Genomic DNA, 17,255 nt, shown 5'->3' on the forward strand with positions numbered 1-17,255 from the left:
AGAATTTTTTTTTTTTTGTGGCTGATCTTTAGTTTAGTTAGGCATCTGAGTAGCTTTTACAGTTTCAAGCATTTCAATGACCATTACAGACCATGTGGTGGTCTAGAAAACTCTTGTCTATGCAGCCTCATTCGTTCACTTCAGCAGCACCCTGTGGGAGTAATGTGCCCATTTACTCCACCCTTGCATTCCTCTGTTTCAGGTACTGTGCAAGTCTAAAAATGGCATAATTAAAGAAAGTTTTCTTCCATCTGAGCTAGACAACAGGAGACGGCCTGAGACTGTGAGTTTCATCCCTTACATACAAACCTATAAGGAGGAGCAAACTAACTTCCAAAATAGCTTGGCTTCCGGTGGAATTCCTCAACAGAGTAACACTGAGGCTGGCAGTCTTGAAGGGGAGGGAAAAATATCCAAGACTGCTGCTTAGATCTCAGTAAGGAGCATGATGCATCTCTGTAATGGTACTGATTATTTATTCAGCACCCAAAACTGTTTTGGATGCTTTCCACAGTAAATAAAGATTGTTCAATTCCTAAGGGTTGCCTGACATTTCTATCTGCTTGGCAGATCCCAAGGGTGGTTGGTTTAAGTAAAACCCCCCAGAATTCTCATATTCAAATGCTTTCCCGCTTTGCTGAAGGGTTTTGGAAACGCATGTGTTTTAATTCAACCTACAGCTCAAGGACTGGAGTAGGGCTTTTCTGCAGACTTCAGTAACTGCACAGTCTTAGCTGTGTCATTAAGAGATTTTCATTGTCTGTTCAGGTTGCAACCCAGTTCAAAAACAGCCTGGCTAGCCTAATCGAAATCCTGATGTCCAAGGAGCCTTCTTATATCCGGTGTATTAAACCCAACGAGGGCAAAGAGCCTGGTAAGGGACATCTTTGTTATCGTGGTGTTAGTGGGGTGAAGAGGCAGACCCACAGCTATGGTGTAACTCCTTAAAAAAACCACAAAGTCCAACACTTGGGTGCTGGCAGATGCAGTAAGGGAGCCAGTTCAAGAAGCAGCCCGGGAACACTTCACAATAAAAGGCCAAACTTCAATGGAAGTGAGTCCCCCTGGTTCTGGCGACTGAACTTTAGCGCTGCTTATACACTACCCAGACTACGTGTACTTCCTATATCACATACAGCTGCTACTTAGTCTGTGCTTTTTCTTCTGCTAGGCATCTCTTAGAATTCATCAAGGCATACCATGCGGGCTGCCGGTCAGTCACCCCTACGCAGCTAGCACTTTGTAGGCTAATCTTCAAACATGGTTTAAGTACCCCAACATACTGCAAGAATCCTCTTTCCTGGTGATGGGATGCAGGAGAACATTTTAAGCCTCTTACTGGCAGAAAGCCCCATTACCCAAGTACTGCACGTCTCAGAATAGACCCATTCTCCTCACCGTTTTCAGGCCATACCTGCTTCCTGGTCTGCTTAATGCCTTGATATGGTACATTTATCAATCTGCCTAATTCCTAACCAGAAGCAAGCAGGAAGGGGGCACCACTGGTTAGAGCGGGAGACCTGGAGTCAGGCCCTAGCTTTGGGAGGAGGGGTGGTGCGATGGTCAGGCAATGGGAGTCATGATTTCTGCTTCTGTTTTGTCCCATCCTCCATGACATAGCTTTGAGCTAAGTCACTTTGTGCCTGCCTCCTGATCTACAAAATGGACATGCTTATCTCACTAGTATAGTGAGGCTTCATTAACATATAGGTGCTTTGGAAAAGCACTATCAAAGTGCAAAGAGCTACAGTGTGAAGCTCTTACACAGCAAGAGAAAGTAAATATTCTTGAAGTTGGGGAAGACCATTTGTTATCCACTTAGTGTTTCAAAAAAACAGCAGTCCCTGCCGAAGCACCTTCACTTGGCTATGGCCCAGACTTTTGAAGTAATAGACTGTAGCACAGTCTGGTGCTTCCCAAACTCTTCAGGCAGCTGTACCAGTTTACCAGACTAAGACCTTGACTGTATAAGCCAGGGCCCATCCACCACCTCCATGTTGAACTGTGTGTCGTTGTTCCAGTCTAATGACGAGTTGACACAGAGGCCCATTGGTGCCAGCTGCCAAAGGGTCGACTTCTCTGTAACAGCAGCTCCTGACAAACTCCTTATACCTAGCACACCGCTTTCATGGTTTTTATCCATAAAGAATATCATGTGAGGGCTTAAATGAAAGCCAGGGTCATGCTGGTTATTAATATAATTGAAATGTAGGTACAGACAATATTTCAGGAGTTGCGTATATGTACCAAAAACATGTTTTTAAAGTCCGTTCCAACCACAGAAGGAAAAACTGGTTTCTTCCAGGCAGGAGGTAAGATGGGTATCTGTTGACATGTAAATTAAGCATTGTAAGGCAACATAATGGAAACCCCATTTACATCCCGAGTCAGACAGAAAGGAGCACACTGGAGAATGAGCTACAATGAGTTGCTCTGTCTCTGGGGGCAGACAGTGAACTTCGGGGAATTTAAGGGGCAGGGGAAAAAGACCTTTATTCTGCACCTGAGGAAGCAATCGGGCAGTGTGGTTGCCATTCATGAAAACAGGATCCCTACCTACCATGGTTGGGGGGTTTGTAAGGGATGCTTGAGTTAGACAGGATTCCTCAGACAGGTGGTTGGCCTCTTAAGTTGATGCTCTAGAAAGCATGTTACGATTTTTTTTTACATCACCTTGCTGTTTCTGTTCTCCTTACTCGCTGTCTCTTAAATCTTAGTTTTGTGTTGACAAACTTACAACTGTTTTCACTATTCATATAACTCAGTGCTGTAGTATTCTACCAGGAGCTGATCCTGAGTTTGATCCTACAGGCTGGTGTATGCACTATCCCCTTAGGGATTGCAAACCTGGTATTTCTGTGAGTGGCCAGTGGACATGGAGCTGAATACTGCTGGGGAATGCTTCAAAGGGGCTCAAGGAGTAGGGTGCACCTATTAACCTGCAGAGTTAAAGGGGGGGGCCTGAGGAGATAGTTTGGGTGGCTAATGGGCTGGTGGTGTCAGGGAGCTGACACCCAGGTGAGCCCAAGCAAATCTCCCTATTGCTGGAGGTGGGGTGGGGGATAACAAGGTAATCTCTAGTCCTGGGTACCCTGAGAAGCATGTCACCTAGCCTACCACAGAGCATGGGCTACCAAGTGCATTCAGCTGAATGAAAGGTGGGTAGCAATAGTACTGGGGCCCAGCACAAAGGCTCGCTGCTGAGGAGGGAGCACAGAGGGCCAGGCTGGTGCCAGAATGCAAGGATTAAAGAGAGGATTGTTCAGTGGTTAGGGTGGAGCCAAGGGCAGGGTTCACTTCCTTTATCCTCCACAGACTTCCTGTGTGATCTTGGACAGCTCACTTAAGTGCATTTAAAAATTTTACTCCAAGTCACCTTTAAAAGTGTGACGTAAGCACCTATGAAAGCTTTATCTTTGTCCTCTCTCTGCTTCAGTTCGCAAACTGAGGGAGTCACAACCTGTCACACAGGGGTTGTGAGCAGAAATACAGTCAAGATCATGAGCTGCTCAGAGTAAGCCATAATGTGGGCTGTAAAATAGACTTGTTCGGCAGTGACTCAGTGGAGCTTACTATGCTGTGATCATACTTCACCTGCCACCATGGTATGCCCGGCTGAGGAGCTGCCTATCCTGATGTATGGAATAGTGAGGGAGTGGTGCCATTTGAGACCTTAAGAGTGATTCCTGTTCACTGTATAATCCATTCACCACAGGAAAGTTTGATGACGTCCTGATAAGACACCAGGTGAAGTACTTGGGGTTGATGGAGCACTTGCGGGTGAGGCGAGCTGGCTTTGCATACCGGCGAAAGTATGAACTCTTCTTGCAAAGGTAAACAGAGTTCCCTCAAAAGGTTGCTGCTCCCTAACCATGTAAAGGCTCAGGTCAGATTTCTTAAGATACAAAAGGATCTCTCTGCCTTGGAGTCCAAAGTGTCACATCAAAGCTCAGGTCTCCAGTGCCCAGGAGATGCAGGGATGCCCAGGTGTCAGCAGATTACTGGTCATTGGGTTTGGCTGGTCATTTTCTGTGTGTAAGGGCTTTCAGGTGCTGCTGTGCTCAGCACCTCAGAATTAGGCTGCTACTCTTGGGACCCTCAGTATGGATTTAGGTGACCAGGCCTGAAAACTTTCTGGCTCAATGTCTTGGATTTACAGAATTTAAGGCAGTATCTGTGCAAGAAAGAAGCTGTCTCAGCCACTGCTGTTGTGCTGAACACATCTAATCTCCATCTGCTGTAATCATCTGCATCCACTTTAATCTACATGTTGGCCTCTTTGCTCTCTTTCAAACAAAGTCTAGTCTTGTTGATGTGCTCTGTCACTAATCTTGCTAGGTACAAGTCCCTGTGCCCGGCTACTTGGCCTCATTGGCATGGACCAGCAGCTGATGGTGTGGAGAGGCTCATAAAGCACATTGGGTACAAGCCTGAAGAATACAAACTAGGAAGGTAAAGGCTCTTTTTCTCTTGCCATAGTGTGTTACACCAGATAATCAGGTCAGGCTACTGCTCCTGTTGCAATAGTGGATCTTGATTAATAGGCTGTGTTCTCTCTTAGAACGAAAATATTCATTCGTTTCCCAAGGACTCTGTTTGCTACAGAAGATGCATTTGAATACAGCAAACACCTGCTAGGTACAGTTCCAATTGCCTTTTTACCATGCAGAGCCTAATAACCCTTTCAGCTGAATAATGAAAAGAAAAATGCCTGTCCTTTATGAGCATTCTTCAGTCATTTGAGAAAATAACAGATGCCAGAAACACATCACTAGAGGCAATTACCAGGCTTTCAGGAGATGCAAGTTACAGGAACTGGGTAAGGATTTCAGGTCTGACTGATTCTAGGGAGGCTTGAGGTCTTTGGTATTTGTGTGTGCAGGTACCATGACTGCACGTGCAATACCAAGTTTGCACACACATAGCTAGTTGGGCACCTCTTCAACTTCTGTGGATGTAGCTACCACAACTGTGTGACTAGCAGCCGGGTTAACTGTCTGTGTAAATGTAGATGCTAAAATGCATGTGCCAGGAAACCTGTTGCTTAAACATGGCTTACTGCTTCCAACTTCTGGAGAGTGCCACAAAATGAAGATTTGTCATGATTAGTGCAGCGTTCTAACACACTTATAGAAAGGACCCAGTCTAATGTCATTTACATGGAATGTTCATCGGGGAAGATCCTAAATGCATAATGGGAATTGCTTTGTCAGCCCTGAAATGCAACAGTGCACAAGCACCCAGTAACACTACCGAATAGTGCCACCGAAAGAACCAGTCATTTAAAGGAAGCTTACCATGCACTGCAATGGCGTAGAAATGCAGTGGCTTATAACAAAGCATTTGGAGATGGACCGAACAAAGAGCAGACTAAGCCTGCATAGTTAGAATAGCCAGTTATTGGTGCATCTGTTACCTGAAGCTATAGTCAAAGATGTGAGGGGAGATTCATAGTTAGCAATCTCTTCAACCCCCACAGGGCCCTGCAGAAGAGGAATAGAAATAAGCAGACTATGCAGGGTCAAAACAAAATTCACATAATGTGTTCTGTTGCATCAGCCCTGTGGAATTCACTCAGAGCACCTGTGGATGCTTTACCCCCTCTCCTGGAGGAGTTGCACCCCATGGGGATGCTGGGGAGACATCCTTCTGTGTCCAGCACTATCTGCCTGAGGGCAAGAAACAACTTCCCTTCTAGGCAGGTAATTTCTTAATTGGCAGTTATAGGGGTTCTTGCACCTGCCTGTGAGACATCTGGTACTAGCTGCTGTTGGAGACAGGTTAATGGAGTAGGTAGAACCTGCTTCTTCTGATGTGCCTATTCTTGTGTTCCTCTTTTTGCCAATGGCATGCCCCATGCCAGGACCTGCATGCTTTAATTATTCTCAAACTCTCCACCCATTCCTCCTTAGAGCTGACCCTATCACAAGTTATTTTAAGGCTGATTGATTGAATTGGATGCCTTTTCCTTGTGAAATTGGTAAGGGCATCTCTCAAACTGCTGTGACTCCATAGTACTGAGAAATGTTTTATTTTCAGTTACGAGAATACAGGCCAGATACAAAGGCTGCTTAGGGAAGAGAGTATACAAGAAACAGAAGGAAGCAGGTAAGCTTGATCATTCCTTAGTGTTGAGTTTTCCAAGTTTGAGTTTGTAAATCTGGAGGTCGAGGATACCACTTCCCTGTAAGCAACTGCACCTGCACTATACTCGCCCATATAGGGGTGTGTGTGTGTGTGATGTGAATTTAGCTGCCAAATAACTGTGGGTGACAGCAGCATTAGAGAGAGCCAGCCAGTTAGTTTCTTCATTACTCCACTAGCTTGTGTGACCCTGTTTCCGTGTGTGTCCCAGTACTGTAGATGCGATCAATGCTGTGTAAGCATAGTACCCGCTGCTCTCTAGCTGGAATGTAACTGGAAGCTATAGCACTAGGAAATGTCTGAATGCTCCAGGAGATAAGCTTTTGCTTGCTTTGCTGGTCAAACCAGGCAGCTCTGTTCTAACTAGCTCGCTGGCTTGTCCTGTTTCTATCGAAGTATGTTAAAAGGACAGCTGTACTCTCCAAAGGACGCTAACAATAAGAGCAGGTCTAAACATTTGTTTGGCTGCATACATCAAGCACCATACTGGCCTTATTGTCATTGAGGACATTGGGCCTGGCATTGCTCTGAAGTTTAGGACCCCAATATCCCCACATCCCCTTCAACAGAGCCACTGTAACACACAGTGCTGGATCCAGGGAGATGTATGGTACTCTAGGAGAGGCCTGAAGCATTTGTGCCCTTTACTAAGGAAACTCTTCCTGACTTCCAAAACAGCAGGGGATTAGCAGGATTTGACCGCAAAGGGACTAAATATTTCTAAGTGTAACCTATCAGCTTGGCTGACTCTTGCAGCTATTAAGCTCGAGGCCTGCTGGAGAGGGGTGCTGGCACGCAAAGAGGCCAAGAGGAGAATGTGGGCTATTGAGACCATCAAAAGGTACATTCCACTGTGGGAAGGTAAAAGGTTGGGGTGGGGGGGAGAATGGGTGCTGGGGTACAGGTGGGGTGATCCCAGAGTGGTACCTAGCAAGTATAAGTCTACTCTTGTTCAGCCTGTAGGTGCCTATGGCAGAATACCTCATTATTCATGCTCGTTACCCCTTTGCAAATGTTGCTCTTACCTCAACCATCTTCAAATGGTTATTTCTGGCTTGACTAGAAATCTCAAGCCCCTTCTCATGAACTTTGTGGTCCACTTTCACAGGCCAGGTAGGTTCTTGTGTTTTGAATGAGCATCCAGACTTCATGGGTGATCCTCAAACCAAATCTTTAGAAGTTGCCCACTCTCCATGTCTTTAAACCTGACTCTTGCCTGACTTTTTAAAATCGTGCTTTGGAATCTAAGAACAGAAGGTAATAGAATAGATTTTTTTTCTTAAACTTGCAAGCACAATTTATTGGTGCATTAAAAATTAATGGCTTCCATAAAATGGAATTTGGGTGAGTGGAATAGTCTTTTAGTGTTTAGCATATTGTAAATCTGAAGTTCTCTGCTAAGGAGATTGGCTGGCTGCAGTGCTTTCTCTGACTTAGTGTACTAAGCAGTTGTTGGCATGAATTTTCTGACCTGACTTACCTTCCACTCCCATTACTTTCTGAATGCCATTTGTAAGCAAGAGTTCTCATTAGGATCTTTCCTGTAGGTTTATAAAAGGCTTCATCAATCGAAAAAATCCCCTTTGCCCAGAAAACGATGAGTTTATAAGCTTTGTGCAGTACACCTATCTCAGGAAGCTCAGAGACCACGTTCCCAAAAATGTCTTGGACAAGAACTGGCTCAAGCCTCCTTCTATCTTGGAAGAGGTGAGGACAGGGTTTGCGATATAGTGATACCATTTCAAGGCACTGCTCATTTGTGTAACTTTCCCTTATAACACAGTGAAATGACTCCCTCCAGCTCTGCGCTCAACCTGCAGCGAACCGTGCTCAAGCGTCCCAAGAGAAGCTGCTCACTTTGCTTCCAATGTTACTACCATCCCCACTAATTTTACTGTTGAAAATTGTTAACCTCAGAAATGCACACTCATTACACTGAGGTCAGTTACTTAGGGTTGTCAACAATGTGTTACAAAAATAAGGGACTTTTTTCTTAGGACCCCCATCCATCCCCTCCTGATAGTATAAATATTAAGCACTACTCACCTACGTTCACCAGGGTATTTCTTTTTTGCAGCACTCAGCAACTCCGATCTTGTAGAGGGATGGAAAAAATAAGGGACACCCCCCCACCCCACCCCACCCCCTTGTAATAAGGGACTGTTGGCGACCCTCTGTTGCAGTAGAAGGAACAAACCCCACAGCATTTTAAACTTGCACGAATAATTTGTGTCCCCTCTTGGATCTCTGTCACACATTATATCCCGCAGCTGGGGCTTGGCAGGCTGAGAGGTATGGTCTCGCTTGGTGTAAGAACTGGATGAACAGTTCAGATCATCCCCAAGAGAATACTAAATTTAAAACAGTTGTTTACATTTTTATTGGCCTTCTAATCCTTGGTGCAGGGTTGTCAGAATATTAGATTCTTGAACCATCTGTCTGAGATTCTGAACTGTCACTTTTATAGAAACAGCTTCTGTTCTTATATGAAACTCCCATTTCCTCGATAAACATCTTAGATCACTTCAGTTTCAGAAATATTACTCTGCATTCACCTAATGTACTGCATCTTCAAAGCACTACACAAACATGAACCATCTCTCCCTAGAGTAAACCCATTTTACAGGGGGAAGGGGGAGGGAACCTGAGGGATGGGTTGACTTGTACCAAAGTCAGACATGGAATTGGTGTCACAGCTGAGACTAAACTTCATAAATTCAGTCCATGCTGCCTCTTCAGCTCCACACCAGTTACATTTGGACACCCAGTGCATGTTTATGTTGGAATTACATTCTAGTCTTTTCTGCAGACCTCTGAGACGCTGAAGAAAATCTGCATGAGGAACCTAGTGCGAAAATATTGTCAAGGGATTACAGCTGAGAAGAACGCCCAGGTAATGAATGGAGTATGCGTGTTCATGAAGGGACGTGATAGGGGACATTCCCTCAGATAAGAGTCCTTTTCTTTAGTGAGCGGTACAAAGCAAAAGCTGTAACCAGTAATTAACTTTACATTTTATGCTAGCCCAACCAATGAGTCCTTCACCCCTTTACAATAGGAAAATATTCATGCTTTTCTTTGAGGGTGATGGCCCTGACCTTCTGTTGTGCGGTATTTTAAATACACAGTACAGTTCTTCCCGGTAGCCTGAGCTGAGACCTGTGTAATGTGAAGGGAACTATTTCCCATTGCTTTTCAGATGGACAGTGTGTGGGTTTTTTTTGGAGGAAAAAAAAAAAAATCGGTCAGGCTGGCTGCCTGCTAAATCCTTGCAATAGCAGGACAGGAATAAACTCAACACAGTGGGAGAAATGCAGCTTTACAGCTAATGCACAAACAGCAGGAACCCTGCTCCAAGTGACGCCCTTCACTGTCTCTCATCTGGCTCGTGGGACACTCTACTGGGAATATAAGAAAGTGGTGGTGGTGTGGGGTGTTTTGTTGTTTTTTTTTTTTTTTTAAATAGTTGCAGCAAAAAGTAGCAGCGAGTGCCATTTTCAGAGGGAAGAAGGATGGCTACCTGCAGAGCGTAAGCCAGCTCTTTGCAGACACCAGGCTACGTGAGTATACAACAACAAACTGCACTCTTGGGCTCCTGACTCAGTATAGTCCCATTTAATATGCTGGGCAACAGGTCCTGAGGTCTGTGGAAGCTTTGCCTGAGTGAGGACTATCCAGTTTAGTTCTGTAGGAAGTGGTGGTGGTGGTCTGCTGACTCAGCTCTGGAATTCCAGTGTCCTATGGCTTATAATGAACTGATGCCTAAAGACCATCTGTTAGAGGAAACCTTTCAAATACACACAGATTTAGTGTTTCACTCGTGTTAGGAGCTGAAGGTTTTGGTTAATAATGGGATGCTTTCGGAGAAGGAGCCTCGCCTAGCTCTCTCCAGAGAAAGGAGAGATGGACTGAAGGAGTATTAATGGGAGCTAGTCCTATCCAAGCTGAGCATGTACCCCTAGGAGATCAATGGGGCAAGAGATGGATCGATTTAGTATAAAATGTCCTTACTCAGTAAATGAATCTTAACATTGTGGGACAAATATTTCACAGGAAGTTTCAGGAGTCCCTCTAAGGGAGGCCATAAAATCATGGAAAGTTCAGAGTTAAAATGTGAATGAAGCTTAATGAGATTAAAAAGGCAAATGCAGAGGCTGGATCAATTCTGATGGACATGGTGGCACCGCATACACTTTCATACTGTGTGGTATGTGTTTCTGGTTCCCTCCTTAGGTGAGGGAGACATAAACCCCAAAGTACTGCAACTAATTCATGGGGAGAAGGTCAAGGTAAGAAGATGTTCAATGGCGGATTTCTCCTCATCAGCAACATCTCACTGTCATCCTCCCTCTTAACCAGGTCACTGCCAAGACTTTTAAATGTGCCAAGGTTAACCTTGTGATGTTCAAAACAGTGTCTCTGCCAGTTCTAAAGGATGGTACATGCAATCAAATAACCAATGTAGCCAAATATTTCCACACTGGCCTGACCTATCTCTGGGTTATGTGAGTTTAACTTAGACCATCTTTGTGCTGCTTTTGAGTAAGTACGTACCTAGGAAGCGGATGAAACACGAGAAATTTATAGTGTAAAGGCTCCTTTTAAGCCTTCATGGGGGGGAAAAAAATTCGTTGATCTGATCTCGTGTGTGGGGAGTTCTTATGAGGCTTATTGACCTAACACATTAACAGCATCTTCGGTCTCTGATTCTGTTTTGAGAATCCTGTAGAGCAAGTGTGTGGTTGCTAGGGAATTCAGTGCTGCTTTCCTTTTCTAGGACAGCGGAACGATGGAAACCCAGCAACTTAATGCCCCATTCTTGTGCCTCTGCCAGCATATAATTGACAGTTAAACTGCAGATGCATATAGTGCCCATTATGTTATCCCATAAAGCTGGAGGGCTGTACAGAATAAACTGTTTCCAAAATCTCATGATCTGCCCCCAGTCACAGCTAAGCCTCCCACCCCCAATTTCAGCATTTAAAGAAACAAGCTCAGTGTATTCTAAGCAGAAGGCAATAACACCCTAAATCTTGTCTCATGCTATAGTCCCCAGAATTTCAGGCCAATGATGCCTGCTTCCTGAGTTATCTCTAGTCAAACCTAACCTCAGTGAATGCTAACATTCACGTGTTGTTTCAGTATGTGACGCCAGTGGTAAAATACGACAGGAACGGGTTTAAAGCAAGAGAACGGCAACTTGTTCTGACCCAGTCAGCAGCTTATGTGGTGGAAATGGCCAAGATCAAACAGAAAATAGACTATGCAACTCTGAAAGGTAACAGTGTAAGTCAGTGCTAGTTCTTCTTCCCTTGCAGAGGTCATCAAGGCCTTGGCAAAGGGGCAGAATGTGAAGAGGAGGGCTTTCCCCCCTTGCTAATTCCTCCTTCCCTCCAGGTTTCCAACCCCCCTCACCTGCTATTTAGCTTAGTGATTAAATCCTTTTACACTTCTTGGTGGTTTGTAAAAAGTTGTTTGCAAGCAGAGGGTTATCACTTCACTTGCCTCCTGCTGACTTGCTGAAGGATGACCACAATTTATCAGCTAAAGCAGTGTGACCACCTGTGACCATGTGGCTGATTAAAAAAGTGTCTAGTTTTGCATAAACAACCCTACTCTACAGGTATTTTTCCTTTTAAAGTCTTACTATAGTCTAAAGGGTTAATTCAGTTCTGGGCTGAATTACTTGGTGGGGGCGGGGGTGTGAATTAGTAACTATATATCGCTACTCTTGTTTGAGAGAACACCCTTGATTCTCCATTACTGTAACTAACAAGCATCTCTTGGAGAGGAATTTTATTAAATGACCTTAGAAACCAGACCTCATCTGGGGAACAAATGTCAGGTCACTCTACTGATTGGACAGATCCTTTCTAGTTATAAAACAACTAATCTCTGTAGTAGAGTAGCAATCTGTACTCTGTATATATGCTGCATGTAAGTTTTTATTCAAGGTTGGGGAACTATATCTCTGTTAATTACAGCAAACTGTACACGAGGCAAAAGGGATTAGAGTACTAGATTCTTTAGCGATGTTTGGAAATTCTTATTTCCTCTGAAGTGCAGTTTATGCATGTGTCCATGAAACTGGCATAGTTTGGAAAGGGATAGCTGCATATTCAAAAGGTGTGCTCCATTTATTTTAAAAATACCCCATTCTGGCAAGATAGAGGAATTTGTTGGTGGGGATGGGGTTACACACCAAAACATCCTTGATTATAGCTAGGTAACACAGAATATTTTCAAAAGTAGCTGTTTCAATATGTTAGGAATTAAAATGAAGCAATTTAAGAATAATGCCAAGGAGTTGGCACTGATGCTTCTTGTTTCTCAGCTGCTGTTGGAGCAAAGGTTTCTGGGAGCTGGTAAGCAGGAGAGCAGGTTTTCCTCATACTTGAAAAAGGTACTGTCCTTTTTCTCCACACAAGCCACAGCTTGAGGGCCCTGATATTGTAAACAAAACCAACCTTCACCCAAGATGAGGATTGTGTTATGGTTATCTCTGAAAGTGGCTGTTTCTCTTCCTCTAATTTTTGGGTTCTTTTTTAAGGTATTTCTACCAGCAATCTGAGTGATGGGCTCTTCGTCATCCACGTTCCTGAGGACAACAAACAGAAGGTAAACCACCAGAAAGCTCCTAGTGAGCCAGGCGAATGTGGAACATCTTCACATGAAACAACCAAGTTACTATAAATACCAAATGCACTAAGGGTAGCAATTTACAAACCTCCTTATACAGGATCACTGGCCTGATGGGGGGCGGGGGGAAATACATTTTCTAATGATAGGTAACAACTGAAGGTATGTTGGACATTTCTCTGATGCCAGTGCTAGACATCATGAAAGTATTTCCCTACAGTTACAAATGTTGTCTAGCTTAACTGCTGGTCTGAGACGAAAAGCTCTTTGCCCTTGTGCCTAAGAATGTTGAATTATTTTGTCCCCATTTCTGCTTTTAGGGAGACGTGATCCTTCAGTGTGAGCACATCTTTGAGACCGTCACAAAGCTCTGCATGCTGGCCAATAAGCAGAATGCTGTCCAAGTTGTTCAGGGAAGGTAAGCACCTATGTTGCCATTCATGCTACATCTTATAAAGGGATTCATTCTGTGGCACTGAGCTCTCCCATTTAGTCAGCTAAAACTCTTTTGACCCAGCAGTCCACACCTACCTAATAATGCAATGTGCTTACACGGTCAAAGGGCAAGATTTGGCCCTTAAGATCATAAGAGTAATCTGGAGCTTGAAGTTAGTTTTTCAGGTAGTTGTTTCACAGAACATTTTCCCCAGCAGTAGCTTTTGTAGTGACTTCTCTGCAGGCTTAGTTAATGTCGGTGAAGCAGGCTGAACAGATGGAGCACTATACAAGTGGACTATGTAATGTATTAGTGGTGGTGTGAATGATAGAGCTGTGTAGTAAAGACGGGTTCCAGCATGTCTGTGTAGCTGGATAATCAGCGGAGTCAGTTTTACTTATAAAACAGCTTTCAATTTCATGACTCTTTAAATACAGTATTTTTCAAACAACTGCTTCCTGCCATGGGAACAAGTCTGAGGAGTTTGACTGTCGTGTAATCATCTGGGTGATACCCTGTTCATTTTAACTGAACATACTGCAGAGACAAGATCATGGAACCTTAAACTGCCAGCAGCTTAATAGATGGGTTTTCTTTAACCTGAGCTGTGCTGACCCAATGGATAGACAGTATGCCAGCCAGATCACTCCAGAAAAATGCTGCTCTCAACTAGACAGGAGCAGGTTCAGGAGACACTAAACGCTGAGAAGAGGCAGTTTCTTCCAGATAACATCTGACTAACACTACCAGCTCAGTCTGTGTTTAGGCCTCCTGGGCTTTCAGGAGACAGGGAGGCAAAGTGTATTGATCCTAGACCGAAACCAATGGAATGCAAAAGCTGCAATGGATACGTGTTCCTGCTCTGTCTTCCTTCTGCTGGCCACTACATTTCAGTTGTAATACAGCATTTACGCTTGTTCAGTCTGGCCAGACCAGGCATGCTGCCTAATTTAGCATGCTTATGTTTCTTTCCTTTTATTAGTTAGTGTGTTCTAGTAATCAAACGGCTATTCAAGGACTCCTTGTTTTTGTTCTGGCTTGGTTGCACATGTGCAACTGTTCAGAGAATTTATCTAAATCTGTGAGGGGTTTTGAACTTTAACTTAATGAGATCTGCCTGGGGAACAGAACCAAAGAGGAGCTTAGAGTAAAGCCTATTGTAAGGAAAGCACGTAACAAGCAATATACACTTGTGTACTTGCAGCCTCCAGTTTCACATCAGTTCTGGGAAAAAAGGGATGATAGCTTTCACAACTGGGCAGGAGCCTCAGATCTATAAAGCCAAAAATGGACACCTAACAGTGGTAAGAACTAGAATTCTAAGTTACATCTAATGCTCATCACGTGGGTGACACAGTGAGCAGAGACTGCTCTGGTCATTTGGAAGACGGGACCAATCAATTCCTCTTGTCTGTGCATATAGTGTTGGGGTCAGATAAATGACTGCTTCATATTACTCAATAGATCTGCACTCTGTGTATCCCGAGTCCTGCCTACTCACCTTAGTTACACATTCTTACTGCTGCTTCCTCCTGTTAGCCCTGCAGAGCCAACCTGGCAATGGAGGGGAAGCTAGATTCTCTTCTGGCTTCTGCAGCAACTGAATTGTTCACCAGATTCCACTGCAGAATCTTCCTCTAGAGTGGGAATATGTGAGCCTGCAAACACACCTGAACTTTCAGGTGCCGGGTAGAGGTTTTTGTGACTTCGGTTATTTCTTCCTAACCACCAAACTTTACATCTTTTCCCTGAGAAAGCAAGAACCTCACGGTTCCATTGGCAGTTACTTTCCAGAGCACAACCATATCTTTAAGGCAATATCAAGTCTCCAGAGGCTGGTGGATAAATCCTGCCTCACACTGTGTCTGGTAATAGGGACTCACTTCCTCACTCTTGCTAGCATTTGGGTAGAGAAGAGCAGGAGGACTGACTAACAAGCCAGTGTGAAGAGAACTCTTCCTCTACCAGCCCAAATGTCTCATGGGCACCAAGTCTCCTCATCTCAAAGATATACTGGCATTAGAAAAGGTTCAGAGAAGGGCAACTAAAATGATTAGGGGTTTGGAACAGGTCCCGTATGAGGAGAGATTAAAGAGGCTAGGACTTTTCAGCTTGGAAAAGAGGAGACTAAGGGGGGATATGATAGAGGTTTATAAAATCATGAGAGGTGTGGAGAAAGTGAATAAGGAAAAGCTATTTACTTGTTCCCATAATATAAGAACTAGGGGCCACCAAATGAAATTAATGGGTAGCAGGCTTAAAACAAATAAAAGGAAGCTCTTCACACAGTGCACAGTCAACCTGTGGAACTCCTTGCCTGAGGAGGTTGTGAAGGCTAGGACTATAACAGGGTTTAAAAGAGAACTAGATAAATTCCTGGAGGTTAAGTCCATTAATGGCTATAAGCCAGGATGGGTAAAGAATGGTGTCCCTAGCCTCTGTCAGAGGGTGGAGATGGATGGCAGGAGAGAGATCACTTGATTGTTACCTGTTAGGTTCACTCCCTCTGGGGCACCTGGCATTGGCCAATGTTGCTAGACAGGATACTGGGCTGGATGGATTTTTGGTCTGACCCAGTATGGCCATTATCATATTCTTATGTAGCAAATTTAACCCTACATAGTGAAAGGCAGGAGTCTCTCAAGCTGTTTCAAAGGCAATGATGCCTGCATATTAAGCAACATTTTAACTTAATTTAAAGCTGAAATATGGCAGTAGGTATGTCCATGTCTTTTCTCCATGAGCGCTAACGGTCTCTGGGTGCCCATGGGTTGTTCAGCCATAACCAAAGCACCTGGGTGCATCACTTCCCTTTCCTTGCTGATCCCCAGGGGTGCATGTAGCATAATGTGCTTCCTGGCACTGAAGTGCCACATCCATTTGGCCCCTCTGAAGTGGCTGCACAGGAGCAGTTCTTCCACACAGATCTCACCAAGGCTGGGATGTCTGCACTGGAATAAAATAATGCCTTTCTTTTATCACAGGTGTCAACCAGAATGAAGTCCTGAGGCTGAACAGGAATTCCTGCTTTGCTTATCACCATCTTTGCTCATAACAGAAAGGAACGCACTGGATGAGATCAGCACTGACATCTTCCAGCTGAAAGCTTTCTGCTGCCATAAGACTGAGATTTGAGTTCACCTGCATCTTTTCAGCTTTTGGGCTTTTTTAACTAAAGTTAATCAACTGTAGCTGTAACATTCAAATTGATGTAGATTTGAGTTACTAGTACTAAATTTCATAAATCTGTTTAACGCAAATGAAGTTCTCTAACATTGAAAATAACTTTACTTACCCAGTAAGCAAAGATCTTAACCATCCAAGAAAGACTGAGCAAAAACAAAAGGGGTTCCCCGGCTCCTGAGCAGGGCTCAATGAGCAATTCTTTGTACAAACCAGGAGTAATGCACAAACTGCAGACTGGCAAATGTGGCAGTAGGGTCTGGAACCCACCTCTGCCCACGTGAAGGCTGTGAGCCTTCAAAGCCAGCATAGTTAGACTTCACCAGGGACTAAGTGGGCAGAATGAGTCTGTGCTCTGAACACAGCAAGAATAAGGCTGGCAACACATTCTCATTACTTGACTCAACATAGTACTAGATGAGGTTGCTTAGCTGGAAACCTCATTCGCTCTGCTTTCTTTCTGGCCAGTTAGTGTCTATAGTTGACTCAAGACTTCTCCATGTTGTGTATAGTAATGGCTATACACAGTGCACTGTATGAGTACAAGGCACTGGAAATAGGAATGAAATGAAAATAAGATGGGCGGGGGGAATATTCTTTGACTTGTAAATTCTATTGAGCTGAAACAATAGAACATAAGAACAGCCACATGGGTCAGAACAAAAGTCCATCTAGCCCATTATACTGTCTTCCCACAGTGGCCAATGCCAGGTGCTGCAGAGGGAATGAACAGAACTGGTACTCATTAAGTAATCCATCCCCTGTTGCCTATTCCCAGCTTCTGGCAAGCAGAGGCTAGGGACACCATCCTGGCTAATAGGTCCATCAATGGCTATCTTCCATGAATGTATCT

The 17,255-nt window shown here is 44.2% G+C and overlaps 1 protein-coding gene across 1 annotated transcript in view; it reads left to right on the forward strand.

Moving 5' to 3' along the window:
- MYO1H (myosin IH) overlaps positions 1 to 14,553 on the forward strand; it is a 43,045-nt gene extending 28,492 nt beyond the window's left edge. Inside the window, exons 17-31 of the mRNA XM_073313418.1 lie at positions 203 to 283; positions 769 to 874; positions 3,716 to 3,833; positions 4,339 to 4,452; positions 4,562 to 4,638; positions 6,040 to 6,108; positions 6,901 to 6,985; positions 7,692 to 7,851; positions 8,954 to 9,037; positions 9,611 to 9,704; positions 10,378 to 10,433; positions 11,287 to 11,422; positions 12,695 to 12,762; positions 13,104 to 13,201; positions 14,424 to 14,553. Coding sequence (XP_073169519.1) covers positions 203 to 283; positions 769 to 874; positions 3,716 to 3,833; positions 4,339 to 4,452; positions 4,562 to 4,638; positions 6,040 to 6,108; positions 6,901 to 6,985; positions 7,692 to 7,851; positions 8,954 to 9,037; positions 9,611 to 9,704; positions 10,378 to 10,433; positions 11,287 to 11,422; positions 12,695 to 12,762; positions 13,104 to 13,201; positions 14,424 to 14,553 — 1,476 coding nt within the window. The remainder of the gene's footprint in view (positions 1 to 202; positions 284 to 768; positions 875 to 3,715; positions 3,834 to 4,338; positions 4,453 to 4,561; positions 4,639 to 6,039; positions 6,109 to 6,900; positions 6,986 to 7,691; positions 7,852 to 8,953; positions 9,038 to 9,610; positions 9,705 to 10,377; positions 10,434 to 11,286; positions 11,423 to 12,694; positions 12,763 to 13,103; positions 13,202 to 14,423) is intronic.
- The last annotated feature ends 2,702 nt before the right edge of the window (positions 14,554 to 17,255 follow it).

Source organism: Lepidochelys kempii, chromosome 15 (genome assembly GCF_965140265.1).
Source record: "Lepidochelys kempii isolate rLepKem1 chromosome 15, rLepKem1.hap2, whole genome shotgun sequence".
Taxonomy (NCBI): domain Eukaryota; kingdom Metazoa; phylum Chordata; order Testudines; family Cheloniidae; genus Lepidochelys; species Lepidochelys kempii.